Below are 21,387 nucleotides of genomic sequence, written 5' to 3'. Positions count from 1 at the left end.
ATCAATTCTTATATAGATTATTTTTTATATTATAGAAAAATATTATTAATGCTTAGATCTTTTTTTATATTAAAATAATTAAACTGATTCGTAACATAACGCCCACCAATAATCGGTTTGAAACACGACTCTTCGTATGAACAACATTTAAAATAATACAAAACGACGCGTCTTGTGAATGAAAAAAAAAAAAAAAAACAGCGTCGTTTTTTACCATTTACAGATTTGATTTTGCCTTCATCTTCTTCTATGTGTTTCAGTTCACCAACAAAATAACAAACAAAACACCTACTCCCCCTCCTCCTCCTCCACCTTCTTCACTACTAATCCAAGCCCGTCTCCTTTTTATCTTTTCCCAAAAAAAAAAGGCAGACTGTTAATTATTTTGTCATCAAAATTTAAAGAAAAGAAAAAGGTTTCGTCTGCGTTCATTTCTGTAATCTCTCTCTCTCTCTCTCTCTCTCTTTATATTTTTAGATCTGTTAATTTTTGGTTGATTTGTGTGAATTTTAGGTGTCTTTTGTGATTGGGGAAACCGAGAGTGGAATATTAAACACGTGGTGGTAATTGGTTGGAGGAGGAGAAGGAAACAGGTCAAAAGTCAAATAGAAATGCCGGAGGAGGATTTGGTGGATATAAAGTTCAGGCTTTATGACGGGTCGGATATCGGACCGTTCCGGTACTCATCGACGTCTACTGTTGATATGCTTAAGCAGCGGATTGTTTCTGATTGGCCCAGAGGTTTTTTTGTTTTCACTTTCTCGCTATTTCTTTCGAAAAAGAAATTACTTGTTTTAATATTTATATATCTGATTTTTTTTAGTTGAATTTACCTGATTTGGGAAGATTTATTTTATTCTAAAATTGGGTTAATTTGCTTTAGTTGGAAACTTTTAGGACCATGTTTAGTACCCAGTGATTGAAATTCAAAGCGGGTGCTAATTTTCTTGGGTTTTTTTTGGTAAGTCGTTGAAAAAGTGAGGATTCAAATAGTTTGATGTAAATGGTAGTTTTTACTTCACGATTAAAAAACGGGTAATCTATCTGTTGATGTTGTGAAAAGTTGGTGGTTTAGAGATGTTATTTATGTTGTGAGATTGTTGGTGTTTGAAGTTGTGGCTGCCGTAATGGCATATTGATTTCGACTTTGTAGAGTAGGTTTTGTTTACGGGGTTTGTTTTTATGGCTGTTGTTGGAAATAAATCGTGGGAAGCTAGCCTGCTTTTGTTAGTATTTGGTTATGATTTGTATTACTGCTTGATTAAGGTGAGACTAAGTGGCGTGGACCGGTAACATATGATTGCTTTGCTATCTAAAACTGTTACAGTTGAAGAATATGTTGGGTAGTTTGAAGGTTTTGGATTCAGTCTGGGTTATGTGACCTAATATAGTAAGGGCGGTGGGAGCATGTGCAGAATCAAGAAAGGTAATAGAATCCGCCTATAATATGCCAAGTCTTTGGGCATGGATGGTGGTGTTCTTTATGTGAACACTGGTCAGCCATGTCTTCTTCTTTTCCAGGAAAATGCTGAATTCCAAATTTAGAAATATTGACAGCTAAGCTAAGAAAGCTAAAGATCTCTTCTTGTTTGAAAAACCTGTCTACTTTCAGGGCAGGAATGTCTCCAATGGGTTTTTCTTTGTGCTGTTTTGGTTATGTTTTTTTCTGAACGATTTCTTTTTTTATTTTCAGGCAAAACAATAACTCCCAAGGCAGTGAATGAAATCAAGCTGATAAGCTCTGGTAAAGTCTTGGATAACAACAAGACCGTGGGTCAATGTAGAACACCTTTTGGAGAAGCGGCCGGGGGAGTTATCATAATGCATGTTGTTGTACAGCCATCTCTAGCAAAAACCAAAACAGGTATTTTCTATTTTAAATCATCTGTCCTGCATAACAACCTTTTCCTTTGTTTTCTGAACTGATTTTTTTATTGGCTTGATGGTTATATATGGACCTCATGGAATTGAAATGACATGATTGAACATCTGATTTGGATTCTGACAGAAGCAGTTATTTTTAACTATAGCAATTTCCTGTTTTTGGTAAAAAATTTCATGTTTTGTACTCTGATGTGCACATGGTGTAACCGTTTTTATGCCTAGCTGGATTTTTCCTAGCCTTTAGTTACTTGATTTCAAGCTCGCTGTCAAAGATATTCTATTTATATCAATGAGGAAGATATAGAAATTCGACATGGTACCTGGGCTTGACTTCATAGATCCTAAGTGGCGCACACGTGTGCTTTCTCCTTGCATTTATAGCGTGTCTCCATATTTATCCTTGGAGGTCATCTGTATGAAGGATGAAGACCCAGATTTATAACCATCCAGACTCTACTATAATGGGCTGAAGTCAAAGTCAGTCCATTCACCTGAGTTCCACCACTTTATTTCCTTCCGGGGAGTCAATCTAACAAATGGTGATACAATGCCCCATGGAAATACTGTTAATTTTAACTAGATGTTCCTAGTTTCTTGTTAGGGAAGTCTAAATTGGAAAAAAATTTCATTTTTTTTCGAAAGCGTTTTTGATATGCAAAAACAAACGGGGTCTTAATCCAACTCCATCCTGTAAGCATTTCTCTGCCTTGGATATTGACTTGTGCCTACTCTCATGTTGCAGAACCCCATTGAAACTTAAAATTTCCTGTGGGGTAGTATCCTCTCAATTTAAATTTAGCAGCTCAGAGACCTTACAGCCTAGGCTATTTTTGAACATCTGTGTGTCGTAGTATACATTATTTTTAATTATACATTATTTCCTTGTTTGTACTTTGTAGTCCTCTTTTTACGCTTAGGCTATTTCATGGAGACTCGTGGAATCATTGCATTAGTTCTCTTCAAGCTTGTTGCTCAAAAGCTTCTTATTTTAACAATTACTCGATGTCTTTCTTTGTGCAGAAAAGAAGATTGATAAATCTCCGAAGAAAATCGTGTGCTCGTGTTCCATAATGTGAAGGCCAGGTACGTAGAAATCTCGGGAATTGCACCCATGGTACCAACAGTTTAGGTACAGCAATTGTTTTCTTTGAACATCTGTGTCGCAGTATTCACGTGTAATTGTAAAAGTGTCCAGTTGTGATGTGTTTCTTTCCGTTTTTTTTCTTGGTTTGTTCTTTGAAGACGAAGATTTGTACCAGTAATAGAAAGCTGTATACAACCATTGATGTAAAGACATGATCCGCAATCATATATCAAAGAGAAATACTTCTGTGTTAATGATGATGCAAATTAATAATTTGTGGGTGGATTTATAGTACTTACTACCCATAGCATTTTTTGCCCTGCAAGTTTGACGATTTTGCTAAAGTTAAAATTGCACTCATCCTAGATCACTGCAGCATCAAATGTAGGCAAATGTTATTATAAAGAGAATAATACACTCGATTAACCAGGTTACAGAAATACGGATTCTCAATAGGTGGACCTGACCAGGAACGATCATCTACAAAGAGGGCAATCATGCGATAGAAAAATGGCGGAAACAAGAAAAGGGAGATACATCAACAATCAGAGAGGGATACAGGGACAAAAGCTCTAGATCTGCCGGAGAACTTTCTCAGCTGCTGCTATTGTCTTTTGAATATCTTCATCAGTATGTGCCAGGCTTGTAAACCCCGCTTCGAATTGTGAAGGTGCAAAGCATACACCTTCCCTCAGCATTCCTTGAAAAAATCTGGCAAACTTTGCTGTGTCACTTTTCTTTGCATCAGCGAAGTTGTAAACAGGCCCCTCCGTGAAGAAAAACCCAAACATTCCACGTATATATCCACCACAAATTGCATGCTCAGTTTTCTTGCCAGCATCAATAATGCCTTGAACAAGTTCACTGGTGATCTTATCCAGTGCGGCTTCAGAGTGTGTATCCCAGCGGTCATTGCCAATGGATTCCCACTCAAGGTCCCAGCCTGATACACTGGCCCAGCAGGTGCAACCATCTCCACAATCTCCCTTCTCCCACCATATGCACCAACAGGCAGACCACCACCTATGATCTTCCCTAGTGTTGTTAAATCAGGAGTTGTGCCAAAATACTCCTGGGCTCCGCACAAACGGAATCTAGCCATAACTTCATCGAAAATTAGAAGAGCATTATTTTCTTTGGTTATCTTGCGAAGGGCATTGAGAAATTCAGGTTTAGGGGGAATGAAACCAGCATTTCCCACAAAAGGTTCAAGGATTACTGCACAGATCTCTCCTTCGTTATTCTCAAAAAGATTTTCCATGGGAGCAATGTCGTTATAGGGGGCTGTTAGAGTCTCATAGGTTGCTGCTCTGGGGACACCAGGGGAGTCAGGGAGCCCAAGGGTTGCAACACCACTACCTGCCTTGACAAGGAATGGATCGGCATGGCCATGGTAACAGCCCTCGAACTAGATAATCTTCTCCCGTCCAGTGTAGGCGCGGGCCAGGCGAAGCACACCCATACATGCTTCTGTGCCTGAGTTAACAAACCGAACCATTTCTATGCTTGGAACTGCTTTGATCACCATCTCTGCCAAAACATTCTCTAGAAGACATGGGGCACCAAAGCTGGTCCCTTTCTTCATTGTTTCAGCCAAGGCTGCAAGTACCTGCAAGTAAATGTCAGTCCGCAAGATTGAAAAATAAAACCAAAGGGTACATTGTATTCCAGAGCCAATACCTAGTAGACTTCCATGAGAAACAACAGACAATTAAATGGTCCGTCTGCTATGAGCAAGTCTTTTCCATTGATTCAGGCAAGAGAATGAAAATCTTTTCTGGATAATTAAATAATGGCAATCTCCATTCCCATTCAATCCTAGATTTCCAACAGAAGAAATGTCAGCTAACCCATGCTCTACTTTTAGAAATGGGCCACTTCTCTAATAAAAATGGAACATGAACAATCTTTGAGTACCAAGATTCTCACAGAAAGACAAAATTTCATAAATACTTAAAATGCAAATGGTGGAGAAGAAGAATAGAACCCCCATCATCTGCATGGCCAATTATAGCAGGCCCCCAAGAACCAATATAATCAATGTAGTCATTTCCTCCAATATCCTTCATGAACCCTTGACAGAATCAAACACAACAGGTTGTCCACCAACAGATTTAAAAGCACGTACAGGTGAATTCACACCCCCTGGCATCATTTCCTGCCCCAAAAACAATGACATAAGCCAACAATCAGAGAACTCCTAAACACTTTTCAAAATAAGATAACTTTCAGCTACAGCTCTACAAAATCAACAATTTGCTCTCTCAAATCAAACTCAAACCAGCAATAAACCAATTTCAACAACTTAACCAAATCCAAATCTAAGAAGACTCTTCCTGTGTTCAAAAAAGCACAAACTTGGGACCTTAAGAAGTCAGAATAGGAACTGGAGACCTCAAATTAACAAAACAATAAAACCCATTATTAATAAAGGAAAAAAAATAGAAGGGTGGTGATTTATTTTTACCGTGGCAGCATTAAAAGCTTCTTCAGATTTTTTAAGAGTGAAACTCTTCTTCAACAGAGACAGCCATTTTAATGCTGCAAAAGGACAACCTTGATGAAGAAGGATTTCTTGTCTGATATAGCTTTCTTGTTGCGGAACATGAAAGTCCTAAACCAACACTATCACCTGTAATTATCGAAGCCATTATTTTTTTTACACTGGTTTTTCGTGTTTAATTTTTTGGGGTATTAACAGTCTGCGTCTGGTCAAAGCTGATGATAAAAGATTTTGCAAGAGCAACCGGTGGATCTTTCACATGTTGGAGCCTGGGAGATGCTATTTTAATTTTTAAAGAGTTAAATTAATAAAATAATATTTTAAATAGTTTAAATATAATTATTTTTTATTATGAATATTTTAATGAATGAAATAAATAAGTGTTTTAATTTTTTTTAATAATTTTAATGTTTTTTTATTTACATGACTATATTTAATTGGTTTATTTTTTTATTGATCTCACTTTATTAGTTTTGATTTTTTTAAGAGACACTTAAGAATAATCTTTATAAAAATAAAAAATTATTTTAACATTAATCTTTATAGAAATAAAAAATTATTTTAACATTTTGTTTAGCCTTTTCTTTTAAAGTATGAAAAACAAGAAAGAAAAATTAAAATATTATTTTTTTATTTTTGAATCTCCATTTAACACGTTGCTCTTAGGTTTATGTAGGGCTAAACTTCACAAGTTCCAGATCGGGTCAGCGGCCTTTTTTGAATTCAGCCTTCTCCAGTGCCAGGTTGACTATGGGGGCTGTTAATTAAAGTCAAAGAAAGGTATTTTTATCGGAGTTATAGATAAGTTATTTATTTATTTTTGAGATTTTTGATGAATTTTTATTTTTTTTATTTTTTTATATAAGTGTGTGTACTTTTATTTTTTTATTTGAATATCTACATTTTAAGAAATTTATCTCTTAAAGATTACAGTATAAGTTATAAATTTTTGCAGATATTGAAGATTAATATAATAGATATTGCAGCATCAAGAGATAATATACAAGATTATGTAGTTATTATATTTCTTATATGTTATGTCTATTTTTTATTTTAGATGATCATGTAATTATTATTTTTTTTATAACAAGGAATATAATCAAATCTAGTAGTTATTATGTTAGAAATTGATTCTAGCCTATATATATTTATATTATGCTATTAATAAATTTATAATTGAGATATTATAATTCTCTAAATTTCTACAAATAGTTATGATTTTTATAGCCAAGAATGTCCACATCATATAATTAAGAACACGTAATAATCTCTATTAATAGGCATTTAAACGTTTTTATATGCATGGATAGTTCACATGCAACTCATCAAAATATTGCATAAGTAGTTTAATAGTGTATTTATATTTAAATTAGTGTTTTGCATGTGCTTTATTAAATCAATTTAAAATTTAAAAAAATAATTTAAAGTAAAAATAATTTTTAAAAACGTTTTTTAAACACACTTTACATTTACATGGGAAGCAGCAAGTTTTGGTTAACAGAGAGAGTACGAGACCATTATGAGATTTGTGACGTGCAAAACAGTATACAACACAGATCAGTGCTTGAGCAGCCAAAATCATTTATCCACCCACGTCTCCTCCTCATCCACCATAACAACACAAACATTCTCTGATCACAGCTTCAAATTCTCGCATCCATGATCGAATATTAACTACAATATACGAATATAAACCATGTACAGAGAGGTCACCCCAGAAAAAATCAGAATCACATCTAATTGCTTCGTCCCAATTTAGTCTGCAAGAACCTGTACCGTATTCTAATTTCTAAACCTCTCAATCCCCCCAAAAAAATCCATCCAAAACACACAAGGGCCTCTGGGCAGTAAGTGTTCGACAAAAATCCAGCAGTGTGCGCTATATAATATGCCAATGTTGCTTGTTATTGTTAGCTACGTGCTAGTTTTTGGTCTTGTATACTCTTCAATGGCATGATATGGAGGAGACTGACAAAGGGTACGAGAACGTATTGGCATATTCAAAGGTGAGAATGCCACCAGTTACCAAAGGCTTTCCATCGTTTACAAGGCAGTCGTTGTAGCGAAGCCGCTTGAATATCTTGGGGTCGATGAGGCGAGCAGAGCTGAACCAGCCACAGTTGAGGTGAACCCTGGAGATGTCACATCCAGTGGCACACATGTTCATGATCTGAACAGTGTAGGTAGGTATGCCACTAGAGAGAGGAGCTGTGGGTCCCTGACTTATCACAATATCAGCGCTTGTACACTTTTCTCCGATCCTGTTAGGTTCTTCCATTGCCAGCGCTGTGTGAAGCAGTACAAACAAGGTAAAAGGCAACCTTTTTATTAAATTCCATGACAGTGAAAGCTATGCTTTTTTTTAAAATAAAAAAAAATGTAGCGACACGCTTGGCAGCCTCATTAAAACGTGATGTGAACTCAACCAACTGACCCACCAAAAGGGGATCGTGAAAAGACAAAAAATACTTTTTGGAGGCGAATCACAGGAATTATGTGAGAGAGGAACAGAGAAAATTAACTCATGATCCATCCTTTATTCAAAGTTCAATGCTTCCCTTCCCTCCACTAGGCACAAAAATTGAAAACTCAACCAGCCAGACCTTTTGCCCAAAACAATTTGCTAAGGCACTGCTCACAAATTTTTAGGCAGAAAGGCTAAAAAGGGTTGACGGAAACATAAAAGGGATTCTAAATCCCATCAAGAAGATACTTAGTGTTCCTATTTACGACTACTACGACAGCCCAATTGTTGAAGAATGGTGTCCGTAGTGTAGGGGACCACAATTTGCCAGCGGTGCACGTTAGCATGAAACATGGCTAGAAAACACGGACGTGCACCTCTGACAAGTACATCGTACGCTCATCTGAATAAGGTGCCGACGGTGTTCCCTGCTGGCGAAATAAAAGGGTATATGTTATCAGGGAGGGTCATAAACCATAAAAGACCCACATATACCGTCCCCCACGTCGTAACACATTGTTTTGGCCCCCATTTATTTTATTTCGAAGATATAAATAACCAAAATCCCATTTTAAAAAGAAATTGCAAAATCCACCTGATGTTTATTTTCTTTTTCAAGAAGTAAAACCTAAAATAATTTTGCAAGAATTATGAGTCCTTACAGCGAACAAGCAGCTTGCGATGCAGGGCAGAGACACTGTAATTCCCTTCCTCGTGAAGAAACATGTGGCTCAAGCCCATGAATCCACCTTCATCTTTACCCGAACCTGGAAATTAATATTAAAAAAATAGCAAAACAGAATAAAAAATAATAATAATTAGAGGAATGAAAACAGATGACGAGATGGATCAGGTATCTTGGATTTTATAACAAAAACAAAATAATGAAGACAAAAACAAAAGGTTATTAAAACCAAAACCCACCACTTCAACGATAAATAAATAAATAAATAATCACTAATCCATCAAGATAAATAAAAATCCAGAGACAAACCTGAGAGAAATGAAGACGTGGATATCAGTATAGCCAGCAAGAGGACCATCACCAAAACGACGCCAATTATCTTCGAAACCACCGTCCTCATCGTCGAAGAAGAAAAACTCATTGACACTCTCTCAAACTCAACTCAAAAGCTTCTCTTCTTGAAACTGTCAAAAGGAAAGGCGTCTCCAAGAAGTCAAAGACGAAGAGACTGACTAATGATAGAACAACTCGAAAATGAGTAAGAACAAAACGACGGAGTCTGACTCGGGGAGAGCTTTGGTTTTTGATAAGATGTTCACTCACTCTCTCTCAAAAATCTGCAAAAAATAACGAGAGAGGTATTATGTAGTTGTAGACATATCACATCAAGGAACGACCGTCAGATTATAAGAGAAACAAATGGTTCAGATTTGACTTTCAAACCACAGAAAAGAAACAGCTACGAGCCTACGACTACTTTCCCTGCCTATGAAATTAAAACATCTTAGGTACACGAGGGGAGAAAGATTTTTTAAATGTTTGGAAGGCTGTTCAAAAGCATTTTTTATTTAAAAATATAAAAAAATAATTTTTAAATTTCTTTTAATACTAACATATTAAAATCATTAAAAAAATACCAATTTAATACTTTTTAAATTAAATATATTTTTAAAACGGGCTCAAATACAATTAAAAACTCACTTCCAAGCATGCACTGGAAGCCAGGACTACGGAGATTTGGAACAGACCTGTAAACAAAAGAAAGCGAGCATGAAAAATGAAAAACAAAATAGGCAGAGTTTTCAACAGAGGAAGTTGTCGAGGGAAGATAAAGATTAAAATAAAAAAAGGTGCTGCTGCAGACTGCGGAATTTACTACGCTATAACGGTGTAGACAAAAAGCAGAGACAGGGAGAAGAGGATGATGTTGAAGCCAGAAATGACAAAAAACATCAGTATCTTCCTCTGAACACTGCATTTATAACTCGTACCCTTCAAGCTAAAAAAACCGTATTCAAATAGATACGTACATCCATACAACGTGAGTGTATGTGTGGGTGTATGGTATACGTCCGGAAGTTGGAGAGAAGAGTTCACTGATTCTTCCTTCCGTATTCACCTCAGAGAGAGAGAGAGAGATGCAGAACAATCAACACCGAAACGCGTGCATTTTGTTTGGTTACAGATTGAGAGAAAGAGATTAGGGAAAAACCAGATACCTGGGTTTTCTAAACTGGGCAGCTGACGTTATTCTTCTTGCGCTTGAGACTTGAGACCTGGGTTTTGTATTTTTGCGGGTATTCTTTGATGGTGACTACGTGCAGCTTGTGAGATAAAATGCTCGGAGGGGGTTCCACCATACTAGCATTCTTTCTTGTCATGCATCGAACCCGATGGTTCTAGGCTTTGCCCCTCTGAGCTCGTGACTTCTACTTTCTTTCTTTCTTTTTATTCGAAAAGCATGACAATGAAGAGGCAAAAATAAATGCAAGAAATGGTTAGAAAAGGCTTCGAGGAGGAGAATTTCTTTTAAGATCATGATAAAGATAGGAGAGGGAGGAGTTACATGGAAAATGATTGAGCATTCCATATATAAAGGAGGAGGTGACATAAAATAAATATTTTTAAAAAAACAATTAAATAAAATAAATCGGCCCTTCTCACTTTTTTTTTAATTTACCAATACAATTACAGTGTAATAATTATTATCCTTCTCATTAAAATGTTTTTATACCAGAGTTATTTTAGTATTTTTATAATGTTTATTTGTTATTATTAATTTGTTTTGGGGTATTTTATCTATTTAATATTTTAATAAATAATAAAATAACACAAATACCCAGAGAAAAAAAAATATGGTCTTAAGTGGGGGTATTTAGATATTTTTATTTTTTCATACACAGTATAATCACATGCAACCTTGAATGCAAGATATTAAATTTATTATAGTGGAGTATTTGGGTCTTTTAGCCTCGATTTTTCTTATTGATTGTAAGTTTAGTTGATAGTATTAACATGATTTACCATTAAAATAATAATTTCACATTTAAAAAGTTACAAGAGCGTGCGGAGCACACGCCAGCTCGTTGAAGCAGTCGCATACTTTGGGCAATATAATGGTTCCCGGTGGTCAAAAATAGGCTTCCACCATCTAAATTTATTCTTTGTCATCTCATCTTTTATTATAGGCGGCATGTATTCTTCAAATGTGGCTAGTGTATCGCCAGTGACCCTTTCTTTCTTTTTTCTTTCATTTCTCGCTCTTACCCTGGTAAATACACTATGGTTCTCATTGTTATTATTATTTCAGATCTAAACCTTTTATTTTTTATTATTATTTTATTTTTTATTGAAGTTTTATTTATTTTCAATTTAGCCCATAGTGTTTAATTTGTATTTATAAGGTGTTTCTATTCGGTCTTTCTATTTTTAATTTCTTTTTTTTTTTTGTCAAAGTTCTTATAACTTTCAATTTTATCCTTCAAATCAAGTTCATAGTTTTTATTCTTTTTCAACAATACATAAGAATTGAAAAATATTTAAAAGATTATAAGTGATATTTGGTGATAGTTAAAAGAATAATGGTGGTTTTAATTGGTTTAGGTATTAATAAAATGGAATTATAAGTGATAATTGGTTGATATTTTCTGCTATAAAATTGGTTAAAAGTCACTTATACAATCGAATTGGAAATGATTGGTTGAATAATTATTTGATTACTTATATTAAATAAAAAAGATATTTGAAAGTTGATAATTGGTTGAAGAATTATTTGATTACTTATATTAAATAAAAAAGATATTTGAAAGTTGATAATTGGTTGAATAATTATTTGATTACTTATATTAAATAAAAACGATACTTGAAAGTTGATAATGTGAAGATTCTATAACGTTTTCAACATATGAAATGACGTAGGGAGCAATTGTGAATTATAAGAAAATAAATAAATTTTGTTGAGAATTTTATTTATAATAGCTGTACATTTTTTAACTTTAGACGCTTATAATTTTTGGGCTTTTTGGATCTTAATCAATTTAGTTATATACTTATATTATTTTATCCCTACTAAAATTGTATCCTCGATTAGTCCCTGCATCAAGATTAAATCTTTTTCTAGCACATGATTCGTATATAAATTCATAAAAAAAATCTTTTATAATAGCTTTTAATACCAAAAACCTTGGATGGTAACGTAGAGCGAATGAGAAAATATCCATTGATAAATGAAAAACAAAGGACACACACAGAGTATGCTCAAGAGATGGTGGCTAGAGGAAGGTGCTGAGTGGGAAGCTTGGAGCCTTGGAGATGATGGTCCAAAAAAAGGTTAGAAATCATTTAAATGATCATTGCTTCAATGTGTGTTTGTTTTATGGGTTTTTTTTTTTGGATTTCAATGAGTCGTCTTCTTCGTCTTGGTGATTGAATTTTAATTTTAATATTGAGATTATAGGTTTCGATTTTATAATGGAATCCTCTCTCAAACCTCATTTTTATACGGGTCGAATAATAGTATTTTAGACTCATTTTCTAAACGTAACTAGTTAGTTTGCCTAAACGATGCCACGTGATAGTTTTCAAAATTTTATTTTATTTATATGGAAATTAAAATAAATACTTGTAAGGAATATAATGAGTTAAATTCTGGAAAAAAATATATATTTGTTGGGAATATTTTTTCTTACTCATATTTATTGACATAAAGATTTTATTATTATTTTTATCAAGTTTTTTCAATAAAAACTAAAGGAAATTAAAATAAGTAGCTTAACTAGTAATCCCCCCCCCCTCCTCTGCTAGACCCTTTTATTTGTAATAAAAAAATTACGAAATGTGGTATTGAACACAAGCTTTGGCCCTTTGGGTCTCCAATTCATCCCATAGCCCATTAGTTTTCGAGCGGATGTAAATCCCCCCCACCATTGGGGAAGTCAATTATCACATCTTTTTTAAAAAAATTGATAATTTGTGAAAAATCTTTTTAATAGCCAGTGACTTTTATCAATGATGCTAACAGGCACCAAAATACCGAGATGCATGCAATAGATATGACAATTTTCTACTGTATGATTACCCAAACTCAAGTAACAGGGAGATGCATGCAGGATTTATATACAGAATTTACAAAAATGTGCCTACAGCTCAAGGTATGGGATCTCTATACAATCACAAATGGAGCTCTTCTCATCCCCGTTTTCCTCCGCACAAATAGGAGGAAATGTGCCCGAACCAAATCTGGTAGCCAGCACTAATACCACCGTATGATCTAGCAGCCCGAGCCGAATTGCCGAAAAGAGAAAACAGGATACCAGGAGAAAGTGCAAAGATAAGGGCTCTTATGTTAGCGAATCTCGAAAGCTACATCAGCTTAAGGTCATGATGAAAACCAGACACTAAAGAGGAAGATTACAATCCGCACAAGATAACTAGTGGAAGAGATTGATACGAAGTGCTCTCAAGCATGGTCCTTTGAGATGAGATTTCATCTTTTCTCCAACAGCCTGACCTTGTCGAGCAACTCCTGAATAGTATTTGATGCATCCTGCAAGGATACACCTCGAGTCATCCAACTACGACAAATAAGAGAAGAAAAAAAACAAATTAAAATGCACAGGCAACAAATTCTCCCCAATGGTGACAAGGGGGAGGGATAATGCAAAAAACCTTTAGCTTCTTTCTCAAACTCTCCTCCTCCTGGTCTCGTCGGTCCCTCTCCTCTGAGAATATATCAATCAGACTTTCCTGTTCCTTGTTCAATTCTTCAAGTTTTTGCTGTGCTTCCTGCAACTGAAGAAGCAGAAAGGGAATTAACGTTTCTGGAGATCTCAAATTCAACAAGCCATGTGGCAAACAATAGCACCTAAAGCATACAATTGGAATCCTATATTCCCGATATCCCATCCAACACATTAACTAATGGCAAGTGGAGATGTTGTATACCTGTATCTCAAGTGATTTACACTTCTCACACTGAAAACCACTCATGTACTTCCCTCGAGTCTCTCCTTCCAGTTTCTGTAATCTGCAAACCAAGGAAGGAGTTAAATAAAATAGAGGGAAGCATAGTTCTTAAAAGATCAGGAGAGAAAATCAACCTTTCTTTTAGCTCACGATTCTCTTGTTTCAAATGAGCAAGGACATGCATATCAGATTCCGGAAGGGCATGATCCCTCTTATCAACATCACCCACCTGTCAATTAAACAGCCTGATATGATTTCTGTAACTCCAACACAACATGCAGAGGCCCAGAACACAAAGAAAGGATGGCAAACCTAAATCAATCTTAACATTTACTAAAAATGAATGATAAGGAAATAAAATTGCTTGACAACATGAAGCACTTGACAGTTGACCAAGCCTTTCTGTTAATTATAATCAGATGTGCCCTAATATTTAAAGAGTAGAAAAATCTTTGACAGCTATCATTAACATGGTCTGCTTCTTTTGCAATAGTTCTTGAAGCAGCTCAATGTAGATCTTTTAATGACCGGGGAGTCTCTGATCAACTTCAGACAAGGAACTTGTCAAAGGAGCTTTCTATCTCTAAAACTACCATCTGGGTTATTACCAGGGATAGGATCCCACATCACAAAAGAGACATAAAAAGGATAGCATTGGAAAACATCACCAGCTAAAAGCACACATCACAAAACAGAGATAAAAAGGATAGCATCGGGAAACATCATCAACTAAAAGCACATTTTCACAAGTGTGGCCCGTAAATTGGCATAGAATTTATAAAAAAATAATGCAAGAGAAGCGACCTTTGGTTGGGATCTTGTGCCTGTTTGAACAGTTGCCCCTCCAGACATGCAATCTTGTTGAGATCCAGAATCTTCCAAGTATGAAGACGACCACGTTTTAGGCAACCCATTTTTGTCAAAAGACTTGTTAGTAGGAGTGGTCTCTTGAGCGCTCCCATTTGCTTCTCTCATAGGAAGAGCAACATGCTCATCATCTTCACTACTCTCATCTTGAGCAGGAGGTGAAGGTCCTGAAGATACAGTGTTTTTTCCCAATTTGGTTGGGGTCTTTGTTCTAATATTCCCTTTATTGAAGGCATTTCCACTAACATACCCACGGTTAGAATGTGAGGGGGATATCTTACTGCTCAAAGAAGTATACTTCTTTTTAGATTGAGAAGATGTGGGTGGTAGATCGTCAGGAGAATTCTCTTCATTTGGAAAGACAACTTTGTGTGAGATCAGTAAGGGGGTAATTAAAAGCTTTCAAAACTAGTATACAATAGAAGAAGGCAATGCCTGATGCAAAACACCATATACTTGGAAACATTAAAACATCCCAAAATATACCTCTATCTGACTCATTTATCAGTTTCTTATTTCGCCTTGGAGCATAACCAATTTTGTGGCAGTAAGTGCACCTAAGAAAGTTGTGCACAGCTATTAGTAGGATTTAAACCTCACATATCCTGAAGAGCAATTGATAACAATCAGTTAGAAACATGAACAACAAACCAGTAATGCTTTTGCATTTGTACTAATCGAGCTTCAAGTCTTGCAAGAACTGTTGTGCGTTCAAATCCTTGCTTATCATGAGCTGGCTCAATAAAATTAGCTTCCAACACACCTGTCAGCAGAGATAGAATCATTAATGTTTACAAAGTATTAGAAATGGATAGTTGGGGGAATGGAATGCAAAAATTTACCAATAACTCCACGTCCATCACTTCCTGCTGCATTCCAAAGCCTCCAAAATGGCTATAAAACAGACAGTGCTTTGTTAAGAACAATTGCAATCAATTAACTTTGTTTGGCGTACTCAAATTACAGCAACTCAATGCTTTGGGAATCAAATGTTTGTTGATAATTCAGATGGATTCTTTTAAGTACATCTGCATATTAACATATTTAAATACTTCCCATCTGCATGCTTTAAAGGACATGATAATTTGAAAAGAGAAAATATTTAAAATGCATCGTCAACAAATTTACGAGTGAAACATTAAAAAATTGGGGTTGGCAATTTTTGCAGGATGCAAAAATAAAAAATGTCAAATCCAATGATATGTGCAATTCATTTTCCCCCAATTATTCATTACCCCAAAGTATTTACGCCCACTTCCAACTTTTACATGATTTTTCAGACCAAAATGCAATATAAGTTCATACACTTTGTTAATTCCTCTAGCTTTTTCCATGGACCATTAATGAATCTACTCATGGTTCAAACACACTTGTCTGTTCACAGTTCATTCACAAAATGAGAAATGGGGCACGTTGGGAACTTTTTGCTGACCATATTTCTAACCATACTCATCCATTCTGGAGAATACACAAGCTCACAAAAGTTCAAACAAAGAAAAAGGGCCAAGAACCAAATATAAATGGACATACTAATTAAAAAAAAAACACATCATCATGCATTCAGTATCACAGCATCACTGAGTTTTACAACAAAAAAGAAAAGAAAAGAAAAGAAAATCAATGATAATTTCTCTGAAAGCAAAACAAACCTTGATTAGTCGATTTTTGTGGTAAACATTGAACCCTTGAACATCGATGTGATGCTTTGCATCCTTCACAAAGCCAATGGTGACGACAGCAGTCATCTGCTGACAATAGATGCGAGCAATCAGTAACAGAATAAGCAAAGAAGAGAATTATCCAACCAAGTTTTGTATTACATTTGTGTCTTTTGGAACACTGTCAGCACCAGGTTGTGGCCGGTACGTTATCTCTTGAGATAGCATCATATCATTCACTATATTGTGGTGCTCAACATCTTTTCCACGTAGAATGATTCGAAAGCTGGGAGGCAGTCTGAGATAGAGAATTGATGTATAATTCTGGAGGTTGACATGGAAGTAGATAAGCATCAACCAATCAGTTATTAAACAAGAGATCAAGGATGTTTAAAACAACCAAAGAAATAAGCCTGTCTAATTGAACAGAACAAATTAGTCAAGCCATATTAATTTCCACAAATTTAAGCAGGTCACAAATGGAGTTATTCGGACTAATCCCCACTTTATTTCAACCTGTTCCCTACATTCTTACAATTTCTTTTTCTTTTTTTCTAAATAGTAAAATAGATGTAAAAACACCTATGCCGTGTTAAACTTTGAACTAAAAATGCCACTATAGGAATTTTCAAACAAAATGGTTTCAGCCAAAAAAAGTCTTTTTCAAGCATTTAATAATTTCACGTCAAGTTTCTCAAGACTTGGATAATATATCTTGATTATATTAAAAGGGTAAAAAAATTGAAAATTTCTTGCTAGTTGAGTTTCATAATCATTATGCTTTATTAAATTCCCCAAGTTACAATGAAGATCCAACGTGTTGCACTCAAAGAAAACTAGTTCTATTAAAGTAGAAAATGTAGAAAAGGTACAAAATAATGAAGCATAGAAATAATGGTGTGGAGAGATTAGCTAAATCATTCTATTAAAGTAGAAAATGTGGATTACAGAATCAAAATTTGATCAGCCAGATAAAGCACAGATAATCAACCAGATATGAATTGTTAAGGAAATCAAAATTCTGATTAGAGAACAAAAATTCATCATTTGAATAAGAGCAACAGTATAGAGGGATTAGCTACCCTTAATGAATGCCTATAAGTAAGGAAGTGTCTGGAGTTGGGAAACTCTTTTGCCATTTGTATATGCTTCTCATCTCGATTGACGCCTCTTAGTTGGATATCCTGTCAGATTATACACCACATAAAAATACTCTCCAAAAGATCAGTTTCAAAATCTTATTTGGAATGAGATTAGACATTGAAGACATACATGAGGATCAGAGTCAAAATCAAGTTCCAACATTCCCTGGTCATCCTCCCAAAGATTGTATATAATTATGCGTGTCCCATGATCTGACATAAGCTTAAACTATAAAGTACAAAAACATGAAGTTAACAAAAAAAAAAGACAAGAAGAAGAAGAAGTTTACAGCAAAAAAAAAAAAAAAGACAAACAAGTGATAAGGTTATAAAAAAAAAAAAAAAAAAAAAAACAGAGAATCATGCTTGGATAAAAGAGCAGCAAAATGATATGCATGAACTAGATAGACAATACAATGATAATTCTGAAAACTAGACCATCAAAGAGAAATAATGGAAACCAAACGCAGAAGACAAGAGAAGAGCATGTACACAGGTGTATTATTATTTTTCTTTGTTTTACACTTCATCAACAGTAAATACCTGACGAAGAAGGTCTGCCTCACTGGAAAATGGAGACCAATGAACTATTGTCTCCACATTTCTATTCCAATCACCAGTAGAAGACCGTCCCATCCTGCTCCATTCCCGTCCCTTTCTTTCATAGTCAAGCTTCATAAAAATTCACAAAACAACAAAGTTTAGATGTGTATGACTTCATTGAAGGTTTTTAATTATTAATCTCCAGGAAACCATGATTCACACTCCATAGTTAACACATAAAACTATCAGAAACATAAATGGTGAAAAATTGGAGTTAAAACAGTGACTAAGGTGTATCGATAACATGTAATCAAGACTGAACAGTTGCGTGTTGCCACCAAAATAGTAACAGAGGAGCTGAGAACCCAAATTTGGGCATTCCTCTTAACAAGATCCTTCTGTCTAAATTTCAATCATATGCTAGTATAACCTAATGCCAGCAACTCCAAATGGCCACTGTATGCAATACAGATAAGTTCACCAAGCATCATGCATGCCACACCGCAGAGCACACAGATCGAAAAAAAAACGAGCAAAACCACCAACATAGTGAAGGCCTGAAGTTCATTCAGAAAAAGAAAAAAGAAAAAATGCCCAATGATAACCAAAACCTAAAACCACTGTAAGAAAATGAGAGGTTTTCCTAAATGCAACTCTAAACACAATTAGGAACAGTGTAAAGAGGAGAGATCCTAGAAAACCAAAATCTTACTCTATAGGAAGAAATTGTATAGTTTTTACTAGACTGTACGACACTTGATCTAAAATAGCTAACTCAACTAGAAAAAAAATTAACACCAAATACTGTAACTGATCAATTTTGAGAACTATACAGAATAGCATGCAATATTGTGAAGTTGAAGTCATTGGAAACTGTGGCACCAAGAGAGGACAGCAAAGATATTAATCATCCTAAAGATATCCAGAGTTTGCTGCTACATAATACAGATAAGATGGCATGTTTAATATGTGTGTGTGTGTGTGTGTGTTCAATGAATTAGAACATTCAATTTATTACCATGGGCACCACAATATCTTCTTTCCCTGTGCTCCTCAAAAAAGTGTATGATAGCAATCCAATGCTCTGTGTAGGACTAAAACCAAACAGAAAAAACTGTCAACATTCACCATCCACAAGAAAAAAAACACAATGTCAGCAACATGATTATAAGAAAAAAAAGAGCTCGAACAATTTGCCATCTTTTCCCTGACAACGTGAAAACACAATGACATCTGCTCCAAGCCTCATGGTACTTGTCTTAAACCCATTGCCATCTGGATAACAAAATATACATGGATTTAAGAAACTACAACCAGAAAAATAAAATGGATGCATCTTTCCCAAGAGACTATGATTTACATTGTCCAATGGTGTTAGCCACTTTGCTTTTTGCGGAATAACCCAAAGACATGCATTGTCGCAGTTTATCTGGATCCATTCCACCACCGTTATCTGTAACAAAGAAAAAGCACCACAAAAGATACCACATATTAAGAATATAATAGCATCATCAAGAAAAAAACTCTCATGGGAAGAAAACATGACATGAAGCAGAGAATATAATATGAAGCTGAAAAAATCTCAGGCATCTAAGATTAAAAAAAATAGAAGCACAACTGACACAACACACAATGACAAACAAAACATCTTCAAAGCATCCTGTTTATGACTAGAAAAATTAAGATTGAGGAAAACAAGCCCATTCCATAACAAATGAAGCAAAACAACTTGCATATACTTCGAAATTTGCCCAATATCACCAGTGATCCATTAAACTTCAAGTCAGAACTAAACCCAACAAGGATAAACGCCAGCTAAGCAAAAATAAGCACATACCTTCAATCAAAAGCATTCTGCTCTGATCCTTCTTACTTTCTACCATATCTATGTTAACAAACCGGGCTCCATTGCCAAACTAACACGAAAACAAATAAACCATCAAAACTCAAAAGTTGCAAGTTTCACAACACAAAAGTAACCAGTACAAAAAACTAACCTCATCCAACGCATTGTCCAAAAGTTCCGCGAAAGCTGCAAAAAGGAGAAGAACAAACAATTTTTTTATGAAATCACAGTAAACCAAAACAAAACGATCAGTCCCACATATGTAATCATCAATGTAGAAAAGAAAGGAATCAAGTTTACCTCCGAGCGCCCATTTATGACTAGTTGCATTAGAATGCAGAAATTTTGGATGAACCCGAACATGATCCATTCCACCTGCAAATTATATATATAAAACAATAAGCCTTTACAATGCCCATTGCAATTAACAATAAATAAAAAAACTGACTCAAATAATCAAATTAACAATAATAAGTGCAAATGTAGCATGCAGAATAAAATTAAAAAATTACCAAAAGATGAATCCCAATTAGCTCGAGGAGCACCCTCATAATCACCAGCTTTCCAGAACTGCTTACTACTTTGACCAGTCAAACTCACTCTCCTACTCTCCGTCGACTCCACCGCCATCATCTCCGCTTCAGAGGGCGTCTCCGAATCCGGCGGCGGCGTAATTGGAGCGAGAAACCCCAACGGCAACACAACACCTAAATCCTCAAAATTCCTCTTCCTCTTCCTCCTCTTCTTCTTCTCAGTACCTCCATTAACACCACTAGAACCCCTCGGTCTCTTAGAGATGACACTGTTTCCATCCATCTCGGATTCCGACTCACTCCCGCTACCGCTGCTACTTTCACTGCTGCTACTGAGTTCGATTACCGCGGGAGGAACGCCGGAAACGGCGGCGTTTCGTCGATTAGGTAACGGCTCGAGAATCTCACGCTTTACATTGCCACCCATGATGCTTAAAAACCAAAAGAAACGAGAAAAATTGAAGGAGATTTTTTTCGCCTTTGACTTTGGCTTTGCATGTGGCTTTGAGAAAAAGGAGTTTCGAGTTTTTTTTCCTTTGAAGAGTGGATGGAACGGCGATGTCCGTTAAATGCAGCGAGCGTGTGGCCTGTCTGTCTGTCTTTCTAGTTACTTTTACAAGACAGGGCCTTGATATGTCAGCCTCGCGTGATGATTCTTTTTCCTTTCGGTCCAATCGAAAATTAATATGTCTACCAAACACACTTGTAAGATAGCATTTACTAACTTATAGATTTATTTAAGATATCATTTATTTAACTTGATCAGCATCATTGATCGATTAATGTCGTCTGTCTTAACTTTAGCATTTCAAGGAATGTTGTCCACATGATCTCAATTAAAATTAAATATATTATAATTTAGATATTAATGTCAGATATTAAATTTCTTATATATTTCTCTAAAATATTTATGTAGTATCCCACATCAGCGAGT

The 21,387-nt window shown here is 35.4% G+C and overlaps 3 protein-coding genes and 1 pseudogene across 4 annotated transcripts; 1 reads left to right on the top strand and 3 right to left on the bottom strand.

The window, feature by feature from the left end:
• Positions 1 to 213: 213 nt before the first annotated feature.
• LOC7484867 (membrane-anchored ubiquitin-fold protein 3) lies at positions 214 to 3,222 on the top strand. The gene is made up of 4 exons (XM_002318718.3): positions 214 to 415; positions 514 to 741; positions 1,694 to 1,864; positions 2,905 to 3,222. Exons 2-4 carry the CDS (start codon positions 612 to 614, stop codon positions 2,958 to 2,960), a joined length of 357 nt encoding a protein of 118 aa, XP_002318754.1. The 5' UTR covers positions 214 to 415; positions 514 to 611; the 3' UTR covers positions 2,961 to 3,222.
• Positions 3,223 to 3,342: 120 nt separating this feature from the next.
• Positions 3,343 to 5,687, bottom strand: LOC18103819 (glutamate-1-semialdehyde 2,1-aminomutase 2, chloroplastic-like; annotated as a pseudogene).
• A 1,390-nt stretch (positions 5,688 to 7,077) lies between these two features.
• Positions 7,078 to 9,225, bottom strand: LOC7484865 (protein TAPETUM DETERMINANT 1). The gene is made up of 3 exons (XM_002318117.3): positions 8,930 to 9,225; positions 8,598 to 8,702; positions 7,078 to 7,757 (listed from the first exon to the last, which is right to left on the bottom strand). The coding sequence occupies exons 1-3, from the start codon at positions 9,039 to 9,041 to the stop codon at positions 7,417 to 7,419; spliced, it is 558 nt and encodes a 185-aa protein (XP_002318153.2). The 5' UTR covers positions 9,042 to 9,225; the 3' UTR covers positions 7,078 to 7,416.
• Positions 9,226 to 12,952: 3,727 nt separating this feature from the next.
• On the bottom strand, positions 12,953 to 21,047 carry LOC7454581 (protein MICRORCHIDIA 7). 2 transcript variants are annotated; one of them, XM_052446023.1, is made up of 20 exons: positions 20,433 to 21,047; positions 20,221 to 20,295; positions 20,072 to 20,106; positions 19,912 to 19,990; positions 19,435 to 19,527; positions 19,265 to 19,349; positions 19,093 to 19,168; positions 18,075 to 18,203; positions 17,662 to 17,760; positions 17,472 to 17,573; positions 16,552 to 16,713; positions 16,381 to 16,479; positions 15,574 to 15,625; positions 15,383 to 15,494; positions 15,218 to 15,288; positions 14,669 to 15,078; positions 13,999 to 14,093; positions 13,844 to 13,925; positions 13,568 to 13,690; positions 12,953 to 13,445 (listed from the first exon to the last, which is right to left on the bottom strand). In XM_052446023.1, the coding sequence occupies exons 1-20, from the start codon at positions 20,878 to 20,880 to the stop codon at positions 13,386 to 13,388; spliced, it is 2,487 nt and encodes an 828-aa protein (XP_052301983.1). In that variant the 5' UTR covers positions 20,881 to 21,047; the 3' UTR covers positions 12,953 to 13,385. The 2 variants fall into 2 exon arrangements, with proteins under 2 accessions (XP_052301983.1, XP_052301984.1); XM_052446024.1 differs by having other exon boundaries at positions 16,381 to 16,476; positions 20,433 to 21,046.
• Between the last annotated feature and the right edge of the window lie 340 nt (positions 21,048 to 21,387).

Source organism: Populus trichocarpa, chromosome 12 (genome assembly GCF_000002775.5).
Source record: "Populus trichocarpa isolate Nisqually-1 chromosome 12, P.trichocarpa_v4.1, whole genome shotgun sequence".
Classification (NCBI taxonomy): domain Eukaryota; kingdom Viridiplantae; phylum Streptophyta; class Magnoliopsida; order Malpighiales; family Salicaceae; genus Populus; species Populus trichocarpa.
The sequence above is the reverse complement of the archived record's forward strand: the minus strand, read 5'-3'. Positions and strand labels throughout refer to the sequence as shown.